At 40.9% G+C, this 21,343-nt stretch overlaps 1 protein-coding gene across 5 annotated transcripts in view; it reads right to left on the bottom strand.

Annotated features, from left to right (window-relative positions):
• FLT3 (fms related receptor tyrosine kinase 3) overlaps window positions 1–21,343 on the bottom strand; it is a 142,254-nt gene that overhangs the window by 53,931 nt on the left and 66,980 nt on the right. For all 5 annotated transcript variants that reach the window (XM_056561826.1, XM_056561823.1, XM_056561822.1 and 2 more), the window contains 4 exons: window positions 19,394–19,505; window positions 11,437–11,597; window positions 8,718–8,845; window positions 4,882–5,026 (listed from right to left, as the gene is read on the bottom strand). In XM_056561826.1, the coding sequence (XP_056417801.1) occupies window positions 4,882–5,026; window positions 8,718–8,845; window positions 11,437–11,597; window positions 19,394–19,505 (546 nt within the window). The remainder of the gene's footprint in view (window positions 1–4,881; window positions 5,027–8,717; window positions 8,846–11,436; window positions 11,598–19,393; window positions 19,506–21,343) is intronic.

The following is a 21,343-nucleotide window of genomic DNA, read 5'->3' on the forward strand; positions in this document are numbered from 1 at the left end:
GGGGTAAGTGAAGCCTTCCAGAGTAATAAAGAAAACTGTGCCCTGAAGCGGAATGTGACCCTCCGAATAGGGACAAAGTTGAGGGAGGGTAGTGGGAATGTAATGAGAGGGAGCAGCCTGCAAAGCAGAAAACTGTGTCCCTGTGCGGAGGGTCACATTCCACTACAGGGCACAGTTTTCTTCATTACACCGGCATTTAGCACTGCTTGCCTGAAGCAGGGCTAAATCCCGGGCGTCGGGCAATATAAATTATATATACTTGGTGCGAGCTGTGTCGGCTGCCCGGCGCCCCTGTTGCTATGGCGCCCTGTGCGGCCGCACAGCTCGCACACCCCTAAGGCCGGCCCTGGGATCAACACGTTGCATCAAATTTGTTTTTACTTGTTCCTGCTGTGTGTGCCTTGGTCCTGTCAGCACCGTGTTGATCCTGCTGTTCCCTTTGAAGCCTATCCTACTGTGTGACATTGCAACTTGGCTCAATTCATTTTCATGGAACTGAGCTGCAAATACGACACACCACCTAAGGATAGGTGTGGTGCTGCCATTGGAGGAAATCTCTCTTTTTATATGAAATGTGATGGCACCAGCAAGAGGGTTGGACCAGAGGCACCAGGGAAGTGTGGGAGGTAAGTGAAGGTTTTCCTTTTTTTTTCTTAACCCCTTAAGGACTCAGCCCATTTTCAGCCTAAGGACTCAAAACAATCTTCATTTGTGTATTTTCGTTTTTCCTCCTCATCTTCTAAAAATCATAACACATTCATTTTTGCACCTACAGGCCCATATAAGGGCTTATTTTTTGTGTCACCAATTGTACTTTGTATTGAAATCACTTATAACATAATCTGCGGCGAAACAAAAAAAAAATGATTTGTGGGGTGAAATGAAGGAAAAAAAACAACATTTTGCAACTTTTTATGGCTTCCGGTTCTACGCAGTGCACTTTTCAGTAAAAATTACATATTATCTTTATTCTTTAGGTCCATACGGTTACAGGGATACCCAATTTATGTAGGTTTTATTTATTTTACTACTTTAAAAAATTATAACTACATGCACCAAAATTAGAATGTTTAAAATCGTCATCTTCTGACCCATATAACTCTTTTATTTTTGTGCGTATGGGGCTATTTGAGGGCTTATTTTTTTGCGTCGGGGTCTGTAGTTTTATCGGTACCATTTTTGTTTTGATTGGAATTTTTGATCGCTTTTTATTAATATTTGTATGGAATATAAAGTGACCAAAAATTCACTATTTTTTTATGTGTACACTATTGACTGTGCGGTTTAGCTAACTTTATATTTTAATAGTTCGGACATTTACGCACGCAGCGGTACCACATATGATTTTTTTTTATTACATTATTTTATTTAAAAAATAGGAAAAGGGGGGTGATTTAAACTTTTATTGTGGGGGGCTTATTCCCATGTATTCTCGTATTTTTTTACCACTTTTTAACTTTTTTTTATAGTATAGTATAGGGGGGGGGGCTATACTATTCAATCTTCTGTTTGCATATACTGTTCAATGCAATGCCAATGCACAGCATTGATCAGTGTAACCAGTGCTCTGCTGCTCTAGCCCGCTGCGCAGGCATGGAGCAGCAGATCGCTGATCGGATGAGGAGGAGACAGGGGAGGACCCTCCTGTCGTCCAGTAAGCTGATCGGGACATCGCGATTCTGTCGCGATAGTCCCGAGCAGCTCCGCTGAGCTGCCGAGATAGTTTCACTTTCAGTTTAGACGCCACAATCAACTTTGATTGTGGCGTCTAAAGGGTTAATGCCAGGCATCGGGCCGATCGGTGGTGCCCGGCATTAGCCGTGGGTCCTGGCTGCCCGTAGCAACCGGGACCCACGGGGTTTAACCCCGTTCTCCGCTTGTGAGTACAGTTTAAACCCTGTTAGCGGGACACAGGATGTACAGGTACGCCCTGAGTCCTTAAGGCGTTAAACACCCTCCTGCTGGAAGAATACACTTTTGAATACATAGTCGGGGAGATTTATCAAAATCTGTCCAGAGGAAAAGTTGCCCATAGCAACCAATCAGATCGCTTCTTTCAATTTCAGCAAGGCCTCTGCAAAATGAAAGAAGCGATCTGATTGGTTGCTATGGGCCGTTGGCTGTCCGGGCATGCTGGGAGTTGTAGTTTTGCAACATCTGGAGGTCCGCAGGTTGGAGACCACTGCTTTAGTGCTTACCTTTCCTGAACCTGTGTGGCCATGTCCAATGCTGGCTCAACGGAGGGTGAAGGTCCCTCAGAGACAACTATGTCGCAGGATAGTATTGAGCAGCCCTGGAGGCGTCGCTGTTTCCCCCCCCCCCCCCCCCCCCCAAATTTTTTTTAATGTATTTTGACGCCTTTACATTTTCTGATATTGCTAAGTGTGTTTTCCATGTGCAAAATTTCTTGACGGGGATTTGCACAACAAAAAAAAATTGCGCCAAAGATCGATTGGCGCAAATGATGAATTACTGACTAAATGTAAAATCACACACAGGACCGTATGATTTTGAGAAAGTTGTAAAAATGACAGTGGAGAAGATACGCCAAACTTTGGTGCAAAAAGACACTGCGCCAAAGTATTGCGCCAAAGTTACATGAAAAAAACACATAAATCCTTTGATAAATACCCCCCATGGAGTGTCCCCCTGGCATCTTCAAGATCATTTGGATCTTCAGATATCTTCAGACTATTCAGAAGAGGCCTCATACCGATGGGTCACAGCAAATTGTATACAGTACAGATCAATACAATGGGCAAATATTTCTGCCATGGATGTGTTTCAATTTTGAGCCAAATCCACATGTGATACATGCAAATTTTTCTGCAGATGGCATTGCAGATTTTTGAACAATATTCTTCAAGGAATTAAAGGGGTATTCCAGGTCAAAACTTTTTTTTATTTATCAACTTGCTCCGGAAAGTTAAACAGATTTGTAAATGACTTCTATTAAAAAATCTTAATCCTTCCAATAGTTATTAGCTTTTGAAGTTGAGTTGTTGTTTTCTGTCTAACTGCTCTCTGATGACTCACGTCCCGGGAACTGTGCAGTTCCTATGGGGATATTCTCCCATCATGCACAGCTCCCGGGACGTGACATCATCATTGAGCAGTTAGACAGAAAACTTCAGAAGCTAATAACTATTGGAAGGATAAAAAACATTTTTTATAGAAGTAATTTACAAATCTGTTTAACTTTCCAGAGCCAGTTGATATATATAAAAAAAGGTTTTGCCTGGAATACCCCTTTAATTTGAACAGTAAAAAAATCAAAGGCTTTTATGGATCAGAACCGGTATGCTGCTGATAAAAATCTGCTACATGTGGATGTTGCTTTCAAAAACCAGTCCATGTATGTTTGACTTTAATTTGCTGCCAATTTGCATAAATCTTCACCATAAATCCTCAGAAAATGCATCACATCTAAATACACCTTACCAGCCACCTTTAAAGGGATACTCCGGTGGAAAACAATTATTATTATTTTATTTTTTATTTTTTTCAAATGAACTGGTGCCAGAAATGTAAATAGATTTGTAAATCATTTCTATTTCAAAAAATCCTAATCCTTTCAGTACTAATCAGCAGCTGTATGCTCCACAGGGAGTTGTATTTCTTTCTGGAATGATTTTCTGTCTGACTACAGTGCTCTCTGCTGACACCTCTGTCCGTGTCAGGAACTGTCCAGAGTACTTGTACTTGTACAAATCCCAATAGTAAACCTCTCCTGCTCTGGACAGTTCCTGATATGGACAGAGGTGTCAGCAGAGAGCTCTGTGGTCAGGCCGAAAATAATTCTAGAAAGAAATACAACTTCCAGTGGAGCATACAGCAGCTGATAAGTACTGGAAGTGGAAGTACTGGATTAGGATTTTAAAAAATTGAAGTGATTTACATATCTATTTAACTTTGTGGCACCAGTTGATTTTTAAAAAATGGTTTCAAAAGCAGTACCCCTTTAATGTTCCACCACAATCATTTTTTATTTTGCCAAGCCAATGTCCTTTACCCCATCTGTGAGAGGAATCCATGTAACGGCGAGGATCAGAGTGGAGGGGCACATGACAGGGGGAGACGAGCAGGCAGGATAGTATGGGTCAGGGGAGGTCAGTGGTGAAAAAGAGGGAGGGGCTAGTTTAGAGGGTATAAGGAGCTAGAGGGGGGAAAGTAGGGACAGTTGGCACGTGGCCATAGTGAGAAGTCCCACCCGCCGTGTATTGGGTTGTTTTGTGCTTTGTCTCAGCAGAGGTAACGGGAGGGATTTGGAGGCACGAGGGGACATTGTGACTGCTGATAAAGTGGTTTTGAGGTGGGCTGGTAATGGTACCCAGCCTGGTGGTGAATTCCCTGTGGGCACAGGAACCCCAGGAAGGGGTGTGGGTCTCTGAAACCGCTGCTCCTGGGCCTGGTGATGTACGGCTAGGGCTAGATTAGGAGGCCCCTGACTTTAGCCGTGCTTTCAAGTCCTTCTCCTAATAGGTATAAATAGTTATGACTAGTTTGGTTTATTGGTTATTTGGGTGTATGATGTTCATACACAGGGTTTATTGTTTAAATTGTTAATGTTTAATAAAATTGGTCTGCTGTGACCTTGTACCAGCAACAAGTGTGTGTGTTGTTTTCTTCTGGGGAAGGTTGGTGGGTGGCAATAGGATATCCCCTAGTCTTGTAGTAGCATCTCATATAGACTTTACCCAATGCCATTTTTCATCACCCCTTACAAGGATCACCAAGCTCCTCACATCCTCATCCATGAAAAGAGCGTAGAGCCAAGAACAATGTGGATGCAGGCTACGAGATCACAGCATCCCACAATAAAGACGTGTTCACAATGAAATTACGTGTAACATTGATTTTATGCATATTAAGAATTCCTACCTATTACTTTAAGCCTTTCAGTCTTTTTTAGATGAACTGTTGAGGTACAAGTGACGTTCCTGCTGCTTCCTACTTGGAACGAAGCAAACAACACTCTGAACCAATCCCCATTAGGTCTGATGACGCTTCTATTATAGGACATCATCTACAATGTAGGAATAAGAAATTAGTCATCTGTCATATGGTTTCGATTAACATTCCATTACTGGGTTTAGCCATATCTTTTCTAAAGGCTATGGAGACTTTTGCATGTTTTTTTTAATGGCTGCATTGTACTAGTTTTAGTATACAAAGAACAAATAGACATGTATGCTCAATCTCTCATCTTCTGTAGCCGGCATGTTTTCATATATTATACAAGCTGCTCTGTGTGGTTTACAGTGAAATCCATCAGTGGAGCTGCCTGATGGTTCGCTCTTCAGCCCTTCCATCTCTCGTCTCCTGAACCAACTTCAGGTTTCATTACCAAATCAAAGTTCAACTTTAAAGGGGTACTCTAGTGGAAATTTTTTTTTTTTTTAATCAACTGGCGGCAGAAAGTTTGGGATTTCTTTTCTGTCACGACCACAGTGCTCTCTGCTGACATCTCTGTCCATTTTAGGAACTGTCCAGAGGAGCATATGTTTGCTATGGGGATTTTCTCCTGCTCTGTACAGTTTCTGACATGGACAGAGGTGTCAGCAGAGAGCACTGTGGTCGTGACAAAAGAAATCCAAAAAGAAAATAATTTCCTCTGAAGTATACAGCCGCTATTAAGTACTGGAAGGATTAAGATTTTTTAATAGAAGTAATTTACAAATCTGTTTAAAGGGGTATTCTGGCACTAATACATCTTATTCCCTATCCAAAAAATAGGGGATAAGATGTCTGATCGCCTATCCTTTGGATAGGGGATAACATGTATTAGGGCCGGAGTACCCCTTTAACTTTCTGGCATTAGTTGATTAAAAATAAAAATTCCACTGGAGTACCCCTTTAAAGGGGTTATCCAGGAAAAAACTTTTTTTTATATATAAACTGGATCCAGAAAGTTAAACAGATTTGTAAATTACTTTTATTAAAAAATCTTAATTCTTTCAGTACTTATGAGCTTCTGAAGTTAAGGTTGTGCTTTTCTGTCTAAGTGCTCTCTCTCGGGAACTGGCCAGTTTAGAGATTTTCTATGGGGATTTGCTTCTAAACTGGGCGGTTTCCGAAACACGTGTGATCAGGGAGCACTTAGACAGAAAAGAACAACCTTAACTTCGGAAGCTCATAAGTACTGAAAGGATTAAGATTTTTTAATAGAAGTAATTTACAAATCTGTTTAACTTTCTGGAGCCAGTTGATATATATATATATATATATATATATATATATATATATATATATATATATAAATAAACTTTTTTTCCTGGATAACCCCTTTAATGAGAGGAGAGTTTCTTGTTCTAATGCTATTATAGCCCAAGAGTTTATTGGAAAAAACTTAGGGTATAAACATGAAAATGCAGTAAGAACGAACAATAAAATGGAGCCTGTACAATATTGTTTGCTATACAATTTATATTACCGTTATTTGGTGTCTATAGACCTTAGATTTAGTTGATAAAATTGGATGATGTATAATTTAAAAAAAGAGCATTCATTTTTGCCGGCCAATGACAGACTTATCCGAAAAGAAGTCTGCAGTGTTAGAAACATTTTTTTTTTAATCAACTGATGCCAGAAAGTTAACCCCTTAAGGACCACAGGTTTTTCTGTTTTTGCACTTTCGATTTTTCCTCCTGACATTTAAAAAATTAGAACCATTTCAATTTTGCACCTTAAAATCCATATGATGGCTTATTTTTTGCACCACCAATTCTACTTTGTAATGACATCAGTCATTTTACCCAAAAATCTATGCTGAATGGTGAAATGGAAAAAAATTATAATTGTGCGACAAAATTGTAGAAAAAAAGCCATTTTGTAACTTTGGGGGCTTCCGTTTCTACGTAGTACATTTTTCGGTAAAAATGACACCTTATCATTATTCTGTAGGTTCATACGATTAAAATGATACCCTACTTATATAGGTTTGATTTTGTCGTACTTCTGGAAAAAATCATAACTACATACATGTATACGTTTAAAATTGTCATCTTCAGACCCCTATAACTTTTTATTTTACCACATATGAAGTGGTATCAGGGCTCATTTTTTGCGCCGTGATCTGAAGTTTTTAGCGGTAACATTTTTGTATTCATTTGACTTTTTGATCGCTTTTTATTAATTTTTTCATGATATAAAAAGTGACCAAAAATATGTTATGTTGGACTTTTGAATTTTTTGGCGTGTACACCATTGACCGTGCAGTTTAATTAATGATATCATTTTATAGTTTGGACATTTACGCACGCGGAGATACCACATATGTTTATATTTATTTTTATTTACATGTTTTTTTTTTTTTTTTGGGGAAAGGGGGGTGATTTGGACTATTATTAGGGAAAGGGTTAAATCACATTTATTAACTTTTTTTTTACACTTTCTTTTATGCAGTGTTATAGCTCCCATAAGGGGCTATAACACTGCACACACTGATCTTTTACACTGATCACTGCAAAGCCTTAGCTTGGCATTGATCAGTGTTATCGGCGGTTGATTGCTCAAGCTTGCATCTCAGGCTTGGAACAATCAATCGCCGATCGGACGCGCCGGAGGAAGGTAAGAGGACCTCCGCTCGTGTCCTTGGTCGTTAAGGGGTTAAACAGATTTGTAAATTACTTCTATTACAACATCTTAATTCTTCCAGTACTTATCAGCTGCTGTATACTGCAGAGGAAGTTGTGTCATTCTTTTCAGTCTGACCACAGTGCTCCATGACAGGAACTGTCCAGAGCAGGAGAGGTTTCCTATGGGGATTTTCTCCTACTCTGGACAGTTCCTGACATGGACAGAGATGTCAGCAGAGAACACTGTGGTCAGACAGAAAAGACATTCAAAAAGAACTTCCTGTGGAGCATACAGCAGCTGATAAGTACTGGAAGGATTAAGATATGTGGACTATAATGTGTCTGTGAAATGATCGGTCATCAGATGATAGTTTGTTCATGGGGTGTTCAACCATCAACCTACTCTTATCCAATCTGTATGGCTACCTTCAAGTGTATCTATCAAAATAAAAACTTTTGATGTGTCCTAAGTTTTTATTGGTAAGGGTCTTCTCCCTGTTGTATGAGACCCAGTTGGCCCCATAAACTTTCATTATTCTTCCGTCCAGGTCACATAACATAGAGCCAGGAGAGAACGTGTTGTAAGAGCACTTCTCCCTAATCGTTCTGAAAGGTGCATTCCGACTATAGACATCTTATCCCCTATCCAAAGCATAGGGGATAAGATGTCTGATCGTGGGGGGCCACTGCTGGGATCCCCTGCTATCTGCGTGCAGCACCTGGTATTCTCTGCCAGATTGCTGCTCCAGTCTCGGAAACCTCTGTGTTCATGTCTATGGGAGGGGGCGTGACATGCATGGAGGGGGCGTGGTGTGATGTCACAAGGGGGCGTGGCTTGTCGTCATTCTTCAGTCCCGGAAACACAGAGGGTTCCGAGACTGGAGGAGCAGCCCGGCAGAGAATGCCGGGTGCTGCACAGAGATCGCGGGGGTCCCAACGGCGGGCCACCCTCAATCAGACATCTTATCCCCTATCCTTTGGATAGAGGATAAGATGTCTATAGCCGAAATACCCCTTTAAGATGGGTCTGAACACTCAGCCCCCGACCAATAAAAACTTTTTTGATGTCTGCAACATATGAAAAGTTTTCTTTCTAATCAATATGAAGAGAAGCAAACAGATATTTACAACACATCTTACCTGTTTTCCACTTTCGCTGTCCCATTTAATTGTATATTTATATGATGAATACCATGCCCAACACCGTATCACAAAGAGCTCTCCAGTCTTAAGTAGTATTTCAGGGTGAGATGTTTCAGAAGTCAGATCTTAAAAGAAAACCAATAGGAAAAGATTGACTGAGTTTTTATCTGTTGAGTACAGTAAAATCTATAGATATTAATGGGAGAGATTTATCATTGCTTTTAGAGCATTATTTTTGTCTATGCTTTGGCGCAGTTCAGGCGCAAGCAGCATATTTAGCGACTTTTATGCATCTTTTGGTATAGACAGTTTCACCCTTTTTGCCTACCCGTAGAACTTTTTCTTTTTGACCATGCAGTGGTCACGTATTTATCATTTGCAACTTCTGTCAAAAGTCGCTATTTTGTGCGCAAAGGTACTTTTTTTAGGCACAAAACTACACCACCTACCAGTAGGCGTGAGAACCTACCAGTAGGCGTGAGAATCACTTCTACCTTCCGCAATTCAACCTTTAACCTCTTGTGGACGACAGCGTTTTTACTCCCCTTCTATGACACGCGTTCAGGAGCTGAGCGCGGGTCATAACTGGGTGGTCCGGGCGGCTATCTGCCACCAAGACCCATCTCTAATGTCCGACGTCAACGATCACGGTGATGCCCGGCTTTAACCCCTTAGACACCACAATCAAATTTGATTGTAGCGTCTAAAACACAAGTAAAAATGTCCCAGCAGCTCTGTGAAAGTAAGTAAAAACCCCTAACCTGCCAAATTCAGGACCTGGGAAAGTGTCTACTTCCCTCCCTCACAAGCGTCTAGAAAAAGTGTATGTGGTAGAGCTTTTCCCACCACAGCAGAGCTGCGCAAAATTCATCATCCAGCTGCACCTTCTTGATAAATAAGATGCACGCTAGGCAAATCTACCACCCAAATAAACATGGGAAAATAGCTCTACTGTAGACATTCCTTGATAAATCTGGGCCTATATCTCTGAAGGAGGTTACAAGGGTGAGTAATCTCCTGTTACTTTTATGGTTTTACACTATGCTTTGTATAGTAAACATGTTTCAGAAGGAATCCTAAAATATTGATATTAAAGGGGTATTACAGGCCAAAACTTTTTTTTTTTATATATCAGTATATAAACAGTTTTGTAAATTACTTCTATTAAAAAATCTTAATCCTTCCAATTGTTATTAGCTTCTGAAGTTGAGTTGTTGTTTTCTGTCTAACTGCTCTCTGATGACTCGTGTCCCGGGGATATTCTCCCATCATGAACAGCTCCCGGGACGTGACATCATCATTGAGCAGTTAGACAGAAAACTTCAGAAGCTAATAACTATTGGAAGGATTAAGATTTTTTAATAGAAGTAATTTACAAATCTGTTTAATTTTCCGGAGCCAGTTGATATATATATATATAAAAAAGGTTTTGCCTGGAATACCCCTTTAACTCAAAATAAAATATGTCTAATAACAAGTCAAAAGTATCTAAACATATGTAAGATAGAGAAGATTTTGTATTTGTAGCATTTTTGAGTCAATGAGGTCTATCAGTCACTGTTCGGATTAGTGATACATCCGACACAAGATTATGGCTTCTGTCATAAAAGAATTCATAATGCTAGTGTGAACTTGGCCCTTCAGAATATTAAGTGGTTCCTGCCTTGAATTCTAGTTTAGAACCCAGAGAACCAAGTTTCATATAAACTATTGGGGAATTCTGAGTTTTGTCAGAAAATGACTTATTGTTTAAATCAAATGTTTATGTTAACCCCTTAACAAACCATGACAGACAGGTACATCATGGAGTTGTTATGGAGGCATAGAGAGGGCTTAGGAGTCTGGTCTTCTCTATACCTGGCATGCCCCTGCTAATATATGGCATAGAGTGGTCTCCATTGATGGCTGTTAACTGTTTTAAAGCCGGTGTCAATGCTGACAGCGCCACTTGAACATAACAGCATGCATTATTGGTGGTATAGTACGCTGACCTGTGCCACTGCCCACTACTTTTACCATATGGGGCTGTTAAAGTGATTTATAAAGTTGTATACACGCTTGCAGTGCCTGGTTAATTTTCTTCTTTTTACTGGTGTACAATTACAAAATACAAAAGTAAAAAATTGCTGATTTTTTTGTCACCTCACATCCCAGAAATAAATTATATAAAAAGTGATTAAAAAACTCACATATATGCAATAGTGGTGTAAAATTCATATTCTCCACCCCCCCCCCCCCCCCCCCACCCCCATTATGAATTTTTTTTTTCAACAATGCTCTGTTGCAATCCAGTTGTATGGTTTGCCTTTTGGTAGACTGTTCACGTAGATCGCCGATATCACTGATCAGTGCTATGCCAATGCATAGCCCTGAACAGTAATAGAAAGTGAAAGATTTATTATAGATTGTCCCCTGTGAAGCCTAAACAAAAAAAAATACTAAAAAGTATTCAAAAATGTACATAAGCCCCTCCTCCAGTGATGCATTAAATAACCCCCTACTAAAATATAATGGCAATGATCAAATTAATAGAAACTGATTAGAAAAAAGAACATGTTTCAGTATCTGCCTCTAACCAGGAAGAAAAAAAAATAGGTGATACATTCCCTTTAAATTAAGGTAGTGCTAGACCAATAAGGAAACGATATTGGCTTCCTATGGGGTGCAATGGTTACACCATTATTGAGTATATAAAGCACACATTGTGGTACATTACCGATGGTGTAAAGCTTGCTGCATTCACTTCCAAGATCATTAGCTGCGCAACAGTATATGTTCTTTTCCATAATCTCTGTTAATTCCAATGTGCTTCCCACCTGTGTATTTTCATCATTATCGGACTCAGGATATGGTATAGAGTTTGTCTTTCTGTGGCATCTATATTAGGAAAAACAGTGGCATTGTTAATATAGGGTAAAGTAAAGAAATGCTGTTTCACAAAGGTTACTGTATGATTTCAATTGATAAAATAAGTTTACTGAACCAAGCAATTTAAGCAAAAGCTAATTAATTCAATAAAGATGTTTTAAACCGATATAGTGAGAAAGATAATAATCCTTATATTTTCATGGCGCCAACATATTCAGCAGCGCTTTACAGGGCTTTTCATTACTTACAATCTTAAATTCAAAATTAACCTATGAGCAGAAATAAGATTCATATTGTCAATAGTATAGTATGGTCAATAGTGTTGGGCCCACCAGAGACTTACTGTTACACTAATTAGGTTCACAATTTATTGAAAAGTAATATATTTTCTGATTAATTCTATTATTTGTATATGTTATTCCTGTGTTACTCTACCCTTAAGACAGGAGCTGTGGAAACCCCATGTGACCCTGCCTGTTAATGGCAGGTCTCCCCTAAGTAGTGTAGTGGGGAAGGAGTGGCCCCAGTGTTCAGTAGTGTGTAAGACAAGCTACAGGGAGGTTCAGGTGTGCTGTGGTGTTGTGTGCTCCAAGGGAAGGCCTAGCTCAAATCTATTTCTTCTGGTCATTCTGCGAGGATCACCCGTATGGTGGAATTTCATGCCTGGGCGGAGAAGGCTTCAATACCTTGACAGGACCCTACCTACCAGGATTCATATATCAATCTTACAAGTCAGTATACGTCTGTTTGGTGAAAGCACCACAAGTCCCAGCAAGGCCACAGGGCTCCCAAGGTTATACAGCATCCTCTCACCACAACCACCTGTACGTTTAATACCATCTGCACCCAGCTCAGTAAAAACAGTTATCTATAACCCGATGTCAGTGTGTTCATTTACCCCCTGTGTCTGGCCCAGGAGAAGCTGTTTCTAACCTCAGACCCTGTATAGGCTAAAGGTGCCCTGGCATCACAAAATGATAAGGTATTTCCTAACACCCCCGTGGCACCACAGAATAATACAGTATTATTTAGCTTTAAGTTCCTAGGGAGGTCATCTTGCCATGCAGCAGCCATCAAGATGAAGGAATGGACAATAAGACACCTCTGTCTACATGCTTCCACTGTAGCTATAAGACCAACTACAACATTGGTGTGGTGACAGGACACACTTTTTAAACTACTGGCAAATTCGTTGTCTGCTGCTAAAGGGATCAGATTTGCCGTCAATTCCCTAGATTGGTCGCTTTAGGAGTTGCCAGGAGTGTTAAAGGTGTATCTTGCCTTAACATTGTAATGACATTTGAACTTCTAACTATAGCTTACTGCTGCCTTTTATACAGTCTTCTATTGGAAAATCTTCTCACTAGTGTGGTATCCCAGTATTGGATATAGTCCTACAGTCCTGTCAGAGTCCTTATGTGTCCCCGGGGCTCCCCTGCAGTGTATATCAGTTTTCACATGAAAGAGTAAAAGGGGTACTCCCGTGGAATTTTTTTTTATATATCAACTGGTGCCAGAAACAGATTTGTAAATTACTTCTATGAAAAAATCTTAATCCTTCCAGTACTTATTAGCTGCTGAATACTACAGAGGAAATGGTTTTCTTTTTGGAACAGAGAGCTCTCTGCTGACATCATGACCACAGCGCTCTCTGCTGACACCTCTGTCCATTTTAAGAACTGTCCAGAGTAGGAGAAAATCCCCATAGCAAACATATACTGCTCTGGACAGTTCCTAAAATGGACAGAGATGTCAGCAGAGAGCACTGTGGTCATGATGTCAGCAGAGAGCTCTGTGTTCCAAAAAGAAAACCATTTCCTCTGTAGTATACAGATCCTAAAAAGTACTGGAAAGATTAAGATTTTTTTAATTGAAGTAATTTACAAATATGTTTAACTTTCTGCCACCAGTTGATTTAAAAAAAAAAAATAAAAAGTTTTCCACGGGAGTACCCCTTAACCCCTTAAGGACACAGCCCATTTTCACCTCTAGGACGCAGCCCTTTTTTGCACATCTGACCACTGTCCCTTTACACATTAATAACTCTGGAATGCTTTTACTTATGAATCTGATTCCGAGATAGTTTTTTCGTGACATATTCTACTTTAACATAGTGGTAAATTTTTGTGGTAACTTGCATCCTTTCTTGGTGAAAAATCCCAAAATTTGATGAAAAAATTGAAAATTTTGCATTTTTCTAACTTTGAAGCTCTCTGCTTGTAAGGAAAATGGATATTCCAAATATTTTTTTTTTGGATTCACATATACAATATGTCTACTTTATATTTTCATCCTAAAATTGACAAGTGTTTACTTTTTGAAGACACCAGAGGGCTTCAAAGTTCAGCAGCAATTTTACAATTTTTCACAAAATTTTCAAACTCGCTATTTTTCATGGACCAGTTCAGGTTTGAAGTGGATTTGAAGGGTCTTCATATTAGAAATACCCCATAAATGACCCCATTACAAAAACTGCACCCCCCAAAGTATTCAAAATGACATTCAGTAAGTGTTTTAACCCTTTAGGTGTTTCACAGGAAAAGCAGCAAAGTGAAGGAGAAAATTCAAAATCTTCATTTTTTACACTTGCATGTTCTTGTAGACCCAATTTTTGAATTTTTACAAGGGGTAAAAGGATAAAATTTATGCTTGAATTTGTAGCCCAATTTCTCTCGAGTAAGCACATACCTCATATGTCTATGTAAATTGTTCGGCGGGCGCAGTAGAGGGCTCAGAAGCGAAGGAGCGACAAGGGGATTTTGGAGAGTACGTTTTTCTGAAATGGTTTTTTGGGGGCATTTTGCATTTAGGAAGCCCCTATGGTGCCAAAACAGCAAAAAAAAAAAAACATGGCATACCATTTTGGAAACTAGACCCCTTGAGGAAAGTAACAAGGAATTAAGTGAGCCTTAATACCCCACAGGTGTTTCATGACTTTTGCATATGTAAAAAAAAAAAAAAAAAAATAATAATTTTTCACTAAAATGTGTGTTTCCCCCCAAATTTAACATTTTTGAAAGGGTTAATAGTGTACGTGTGTATATGTAGTGTTTTACTCTTTATTTTATGTTAGTGTAGTGTAGTGTTTTTAGGTTACATTCACACTGACGGCGGATTACACTGAGTCTCCCGCTAGGAGTTTGAGCTGCGGCTGCTGCAGCTCAAACTTGAAGCAGGGAACTCACTGTAATCCGCCGCCAGTGTGAATGTAACCTGTACATTCACATGGGAGGGGGGCAAAACTACAACTCACAGCATGCACTGACAGAACGTGCATGCTGGGTGTTGTAGTTTTGCAACAGCTGGAGGCACACTGGTTGGAAAATACTGAGTTAGGTAATAGAACCTATTACCTAACTCGGTATTTCCCAACCAGTGTGCCTCCAGCTGTTGCAGAACTACAACTCTCAGCATGTACTGATTGCCAAAGGGAATGCTGGGAGATGTAGTTATGCAACAGCTGGAGGCACGCAAGTACAACTCCCAGCATGCCGAGACAGCCATTTGCTGTTCCTGAATGCTGGGAGTTGTAGTTTTGCAAGATTTAGAGGGGTTCAGTATGGAGATCACTGACAGTGGTCTCTAAACTGTGGCCCTCCAGATGTTGCAAAACTACAAATCTCAGCATGCTAAGACAGCAAACTGCTGTCTGGGCATGCTGGGAGTTGTAGTTTTGCAACATCTGGAGGGCTACAGTTTAGAGACCACTGTCAGTGATCTCTAGCCTGAACCCCTCTAAATCTTGCAAAACTACAACTCCCAGCATGCCAACACAGCAAACAGCTGTCAAGGCATGGTGGGAGTTGTAGTTTTGCAACATCTGGAGGGCGACAGTTTAGAGAGCACTCTCTAAACTGTCGCCCTGCAGATGTTGCTAGGCAACAGACTCCCGGACACGCGGCGTCATACTCACCTCCACCGCCGCCGTGATCACAGCCGCCGCCGGGTAAGTGATCGCCGCTGCCGCCGCCGCTACTACACGGTTCCCCCCGCTGTGCCCGGACACAGATGGGTGGGCATAGCGGGGGGAACCTAACTTTAACCCCCCGCCCCCAGTCTGCTATTGGTCGGTCGCTCGGCCGATCAATAGCAGGGATAGGAGGGGTGTCAACCCTGCCACCTCACTCCTATCTCTTCAAGGGGGATCGAGGGTGTCTTGGACACCCTCGATCCCCCTTATTTTATCGCGGAGCCGCCGTTGATGGGCAGGGGGAGAGCGCTCCCCCTGCAAACACCATAGATGCCGTGATCAGAACTGATCACGGCATCTATGGGGTTAATGCTGCCGGGACCGGCGCGATCGCGGCCCCGGCAGCTACGGTGGGACTCCGGCTGTGATTGACAGCTGAGTCCCACCCGCGATCTCCTGCGCTGCCCGCGGCAGAGCAGGAGATCGCTTGGACGTATGCATACGTCCATTTGCGCGAACGTGTAATTCGCCTGGACGTATGCATACGTCCAATAGCGGGAAGGGGTTAAAGGACCTGTATTGTTAGTCACATGATTATGTTACATGTTTAAGTCATATGACTGTATGGTTACCTAGAGAACCCCAGTGACGAGGTGACCTCGCTAGTAACCTATGGGTTCCTTGCACAGCCCCCCTTTATAAGGAAGGGAGGAGCTGCAATCCCTTTCTTGTGATTCTCTTCCTGCTGAGGTCATTTGTCCCAGTGCCTGTGTCCAGCCATTGGAGGCCTCAAGCCTAAAGTCTGCAGCCACCTGTCAGTTGCAAGTAACCCAAAGTCATCTAATGGTCAGTCATCAAGTGAGTCAAGTCAAGTCTACCGTCTAGTCACCGTGGCCTGCATTATAGTCAGTCTACCTACTGCATGCCCCAGCAAGCCTGCAAGGTCTCTGTGTCACTAGCCACCTCTCTGGGATACTGGAACTGTATAGACTAACACCTGTCTAACTTCAGTAAAAGCTACTGTTACCCTTAACCTGGCCTTGGACTCTTTATTTCCCTTGCCTGACCTAGGACTAGCGGTACTACCTTTGGGTGGTTACATAGGCAAACCACGCCCTGGTGTCACAAACATGAAGGGGTTAATACCATCTACCCCTGGGCAACACCATCTGCCCCCTTACACCTCACACCCCGTGGCTCACCACACTAGCATCTGACAAATCTTATAATCTAGTTAAAGGTCCCTATGGTTTTTATGAGAAGCAGGGTTTAAAAAGGTTAAAAAGAATCCTAAAACCCTCCTGTGTTAATCCAGAGAAAGGCTTAAAAAAAACCTATGAGGCTGATGCCAATTGTCCCATGACAGAGGAAAAATTCCTTCCTGACTCCAATATGGCATCAGAATAAATCCCTGGATCAACATTCGGTACCCATAAATTTAGTATACATAGCCTGTAATATTACTTATGTCTACTCATACTTTGTAAAAACTTTCAATCTTATATTTTATTTATGTATGTTCTTCACAATTAAAAAAATATTCATACCAATATTATATTTTTGATATAAAATACCAATATAACATATCAATGTTATATTTATAACATCCAGGACCCCTTTGAACTTATTTATTAAATCAGAATTGCGTATGTAACTAGTAGCTGTACAGGACAAAATATAAGGCAGCAAGGACGGTACACACATATATATATATATATATATATATATATATATATATATATACACACACACATATATATACCTATATACACACATATATACACACATATATATATATATATATATATATACATATATATATATACACACATATACACACACATATATATATATACATACATATATACACACATACACACACACATTATGTATATATATATATATATATATATACATACATATATATATATATATATATATATATATATATATATATTGTACACATTCTTATAGGTTATCACTGCTTAACAATACAGGTAAAGTGCATGAGCAACAGGAACAGCATCAGTGTAATATACATTACTGTTTTTTGGCAAATGTTTTTAATCACAATGTAAAAGGGTATGTGTAGCTCACTGGGGTATACTATTCCGAGGTTAACTGGAATGGTCTAAATCCCCAAAAGACCTAGTAAAGTGAATAGGTATATTATAATAAATTATATAAAACCAGTCCTCAAGGATAGTGAAATAAAGACATAAATAGATCCAAAGGAGATAAAATGAGTGAGAAAAAGGTGATGTGGAACCAAATAAATGTAAAATCAATAAGTTACATTTCATAAAATAGATACTGAATAAATAATGATAGTAAATGAAAGAAAATGAATAATATAATAAAAATAAAAGACATGTATCAAGGATAATGCAGTAAAATAATACAATATAACATTTATTCACAAGATAACAACTTACATCTGGTCAGGGCACCTTGCACCAGATGTTAATAAGATATTGATATTAAAATAGATGTAATATTAAAAAGTCATTTATAAAGCAAACACTTAAAATAAGGCAAAAAAATTTGGAAATGTCCAAAAATAAAATGGTCCAGTAATATAGTTCAGAAATAAAGTGGTCCAGTAATGCAGTTCATGAAATGATATAATGGAGCAGTTCAGGGAGCGATATGCAGATAATGTAGGTTTGTAGTAGTCTTGAAACGCGTATAGCCTTGATCTTATACCCATTACCTACGGCAACCACCTCATACTACTTTTAAAGCCCACCTCGGCTTTGGCAGCGCTGCAGACCCCTTTTTCTGGGACCTCTGTGGACCGCATGGTCGAACCTATCTCCTTAGGACACAAGGACGCCAGGGTGAGCGATCACCTCTTCATCCACGATACTCCACATGTGGCCAGACACTATCCCGTGCCAACCTGTCTCTGCCGGACCCATCCAATCCACTTTACTGGGATCACCATCGATCACAAAGGCCGGTCACCACGCCGTGCCAGCACCGACAGAAACCCTCACCGCGAGACTGCTACTCCTGAGGATGCCGGCTGCACTTCGCCAGTAAGTGATACCACTCAAATTGGCATACAGGTACTACCTAGTATTATCAAACCTACATTATCTGCATATCGCTCCCTGAACTGCTCCATTATATCATTCATGAACTGCATTACCGGACCACTTTATTTCTGAACTATATCACCGGACCATTTTATTTTTGGACATTTCCAAATTTTTTTGCCTTATTTTAGGTGGTTGCTTTATATCTTATTAACATCTGGTGCAAGGTGCCCAGATGTAAGTTATTATCTTGTGAATAAATGTTATATTGTATTATTTTACTGCATTATCCTTGATTCAGGTCTTTTATTATTATATTATTCATTTTCTTTCATTTACTATCATTATGTATTCAGTATCTATTTTATGACATTTAACTTATTGATTTTACATTTATTTGGTTCCACATCACCTTTTTCTCGCTCATTTTATCTCCTTTTTATCTCACTATCTTTGAGGACTGGTTTTATATAATTTATTATATATACATATTCATTTAAATCACAATGTAGTCTGCAGGACCCCCCCCCCCCCCACACACACACACACACTAAACCCATGACCAGACAGACCCCATCATAGGCCAGTGAGGTCAGTCAGGCTTTGTTGGTATCCATTCTCAAGTGGATCCATCCCAGGTGTCATAGCCATTACACACAGAAGCCATAACACTAGTGTGAACAGAGTCTAATCTAGCTGCAACAGTCTTTATATATCAATATATCAATGATCTTAATGGTGAACACTCTATCATGACTATTTTGGTATACTGTTTCTTCATTATTCTGTAAACTTACAGATGTATTAGAAGAACACAAAAAAGTAGTTTAATGTTTTACGACATCTGCTCATACCTGTCATCCTCTGAACCACATGATGTCCAATATACAACAGGTTTTGGATAGCCCCCAGAGAAGCAGTTCATATAACTGTGTCCTAGTGTAAAATAAGGTTTTCTTGGTCTGCCTGAAAATAAACATAAATAATAAATTACTTCTTAATTGTTAATTGACTCCTCATAGTCAATGATTCATATATGCCGTATATGACAGCATGCAACTCTTTTATGCACGTAGAAGAGTAGAACACGGTTATTATTTGTATGAATGGATCGGTACTACTATTTATCCAGCCACTGACGCAGTTCCAGATTATAGATTTTTATCTTAGTGTGAATCATTCCTGGGCCCTGTCTCCTGAACATTGCTAAAGGAGTTTTTCTTGATCAATAAAAGTACCTTAATGTGAATCAATGCTGTCCACAAGATGAACACACAGACAGCTCTAGCTCACCGGATAAGGCCTAGTCATAGCACGGTGCAGGATTACCCTTTAAGTCAATGTGGCATGTTGCATAGAAATGTTTTGGAGTTTGTTCCATTGCAGACACACAATAAGACAAGGCAGAACAGGAAATGAAGCATTTCAGGTGAGGTACACCCGAAGTCCAAGCGTGCACTTCACCTGAAGCGCATCACTTCCTGCAAGCACAATCACCAATTTCTAAGTGTGCCGGGTGGGTGCTGCAACCATTAGTGGTGTGCTTCTCTTTTGCACAAAAGGCTCCCTCCTTTCAAGGGTATTCGAAAATAAAAATGCACTTGCCTACTGTAACGCTGCTGGTTGGCAACCACCGGCGTATCATGTGCCCTGATTCTTAGCAGTATTGGGCGACATTTTCTGTGCCATGTGTCTGCTGTATTTTCTGATCTTCCTGCTCTGGTGTGTCTCTTGCTGCAGTTTCTGCTCTGTACAATAGGGGCTGTGCACGAGCACTGGCTGAGTTTTATAGAGCAAGCGTGCACTCCCTATTGGATCCTCCTCCAATCCCTGCCAGGCACTGCATTTATAAATCTGCCACACCTGCTGTTCCAGGCTTCAGCAACATAGCATTTTGGATTGTATCCGGCACTGCTAAGGTCTTTGTAGCCTGTCTGCCTGACTTGAAGTCTGTCTGCTGATCCCATAATGTATACTTGACTTTGCCTTTGCCACATCCCTTGGACTCAGACCTGCATCTCCTATGTATGAACTTGGATTGTCTACCTTGATTCCTGTCTGCTTGCAGCTTGTTTCAGCCAACAAGAAAAAAACGTGGTTTCAAATGGCAGGAAATGCTCAACCCCAAAGAGAAGATCCTGCGCTTGTGGTCCATTGCTAAGGGCAATCCCCAGCATAAAATGCATACAATGGGGGGGGGGGGGGATGCCTGCAGCAGACTACAAGTGCTACAATGACATCCTAAACCCGATGAAAAGTGTGGATGTGTAACATTTAGAATAATACTGTCACGATGCCGGCTGGCAGGAGGTGGATCCTCTGTGCCAGAGAGGGATTGGCGTGGACCGTGCTAGTGGACCGGTTCTAAGTCACTACTGGTATTCACCAGAGCCCGCCGCAAAGCGGGATGGTCTTGCTGCGGCGGTAGTGACCAGGTCGTATCCACTAGCAACGGCTCAACCTCTCTGACTGCTGAAGATAGGCGCGGTACAAGGGAGTAGACAGAAGCAAGGTCGGACGTAGCAGAAGGTCGGGGCAGGCAGCAAGGATCGTAGTCAGGGGCAACGGCAGGAGGTCTGGAACACAGGCTAGGAACATACAAGGGAACGCTTTCACTGGCACAATGGCAACAAGATCCGGCGAGGGAGTGCAGGGGAAGTGAGGTATACATAGGGAGTGCACAGGTGAACACACTGATTAGAACCACTGCGCCAATCAGCGGCGCAGTGGCCCTTTAAATCGCAGAGACCCGGCGCGCGCGCGCCCTAGGGAGCGGGGCCGCGCGCGCCGGGACAGGACCGACG

This window comes from Hyla sarda, chromosome 2 (genome assembly GCF_029499605.1).
Source record: "Hyla sarda isolate aHylSar1 chromosome 2, aHylSar1.hap1, whole genome shotgun sequence".
Lineage (NCBI taxonomy): Eukaryota > Metazoa > Chordata > Amphibia > Anura > Hylidae > Hyla > Hyla sarda.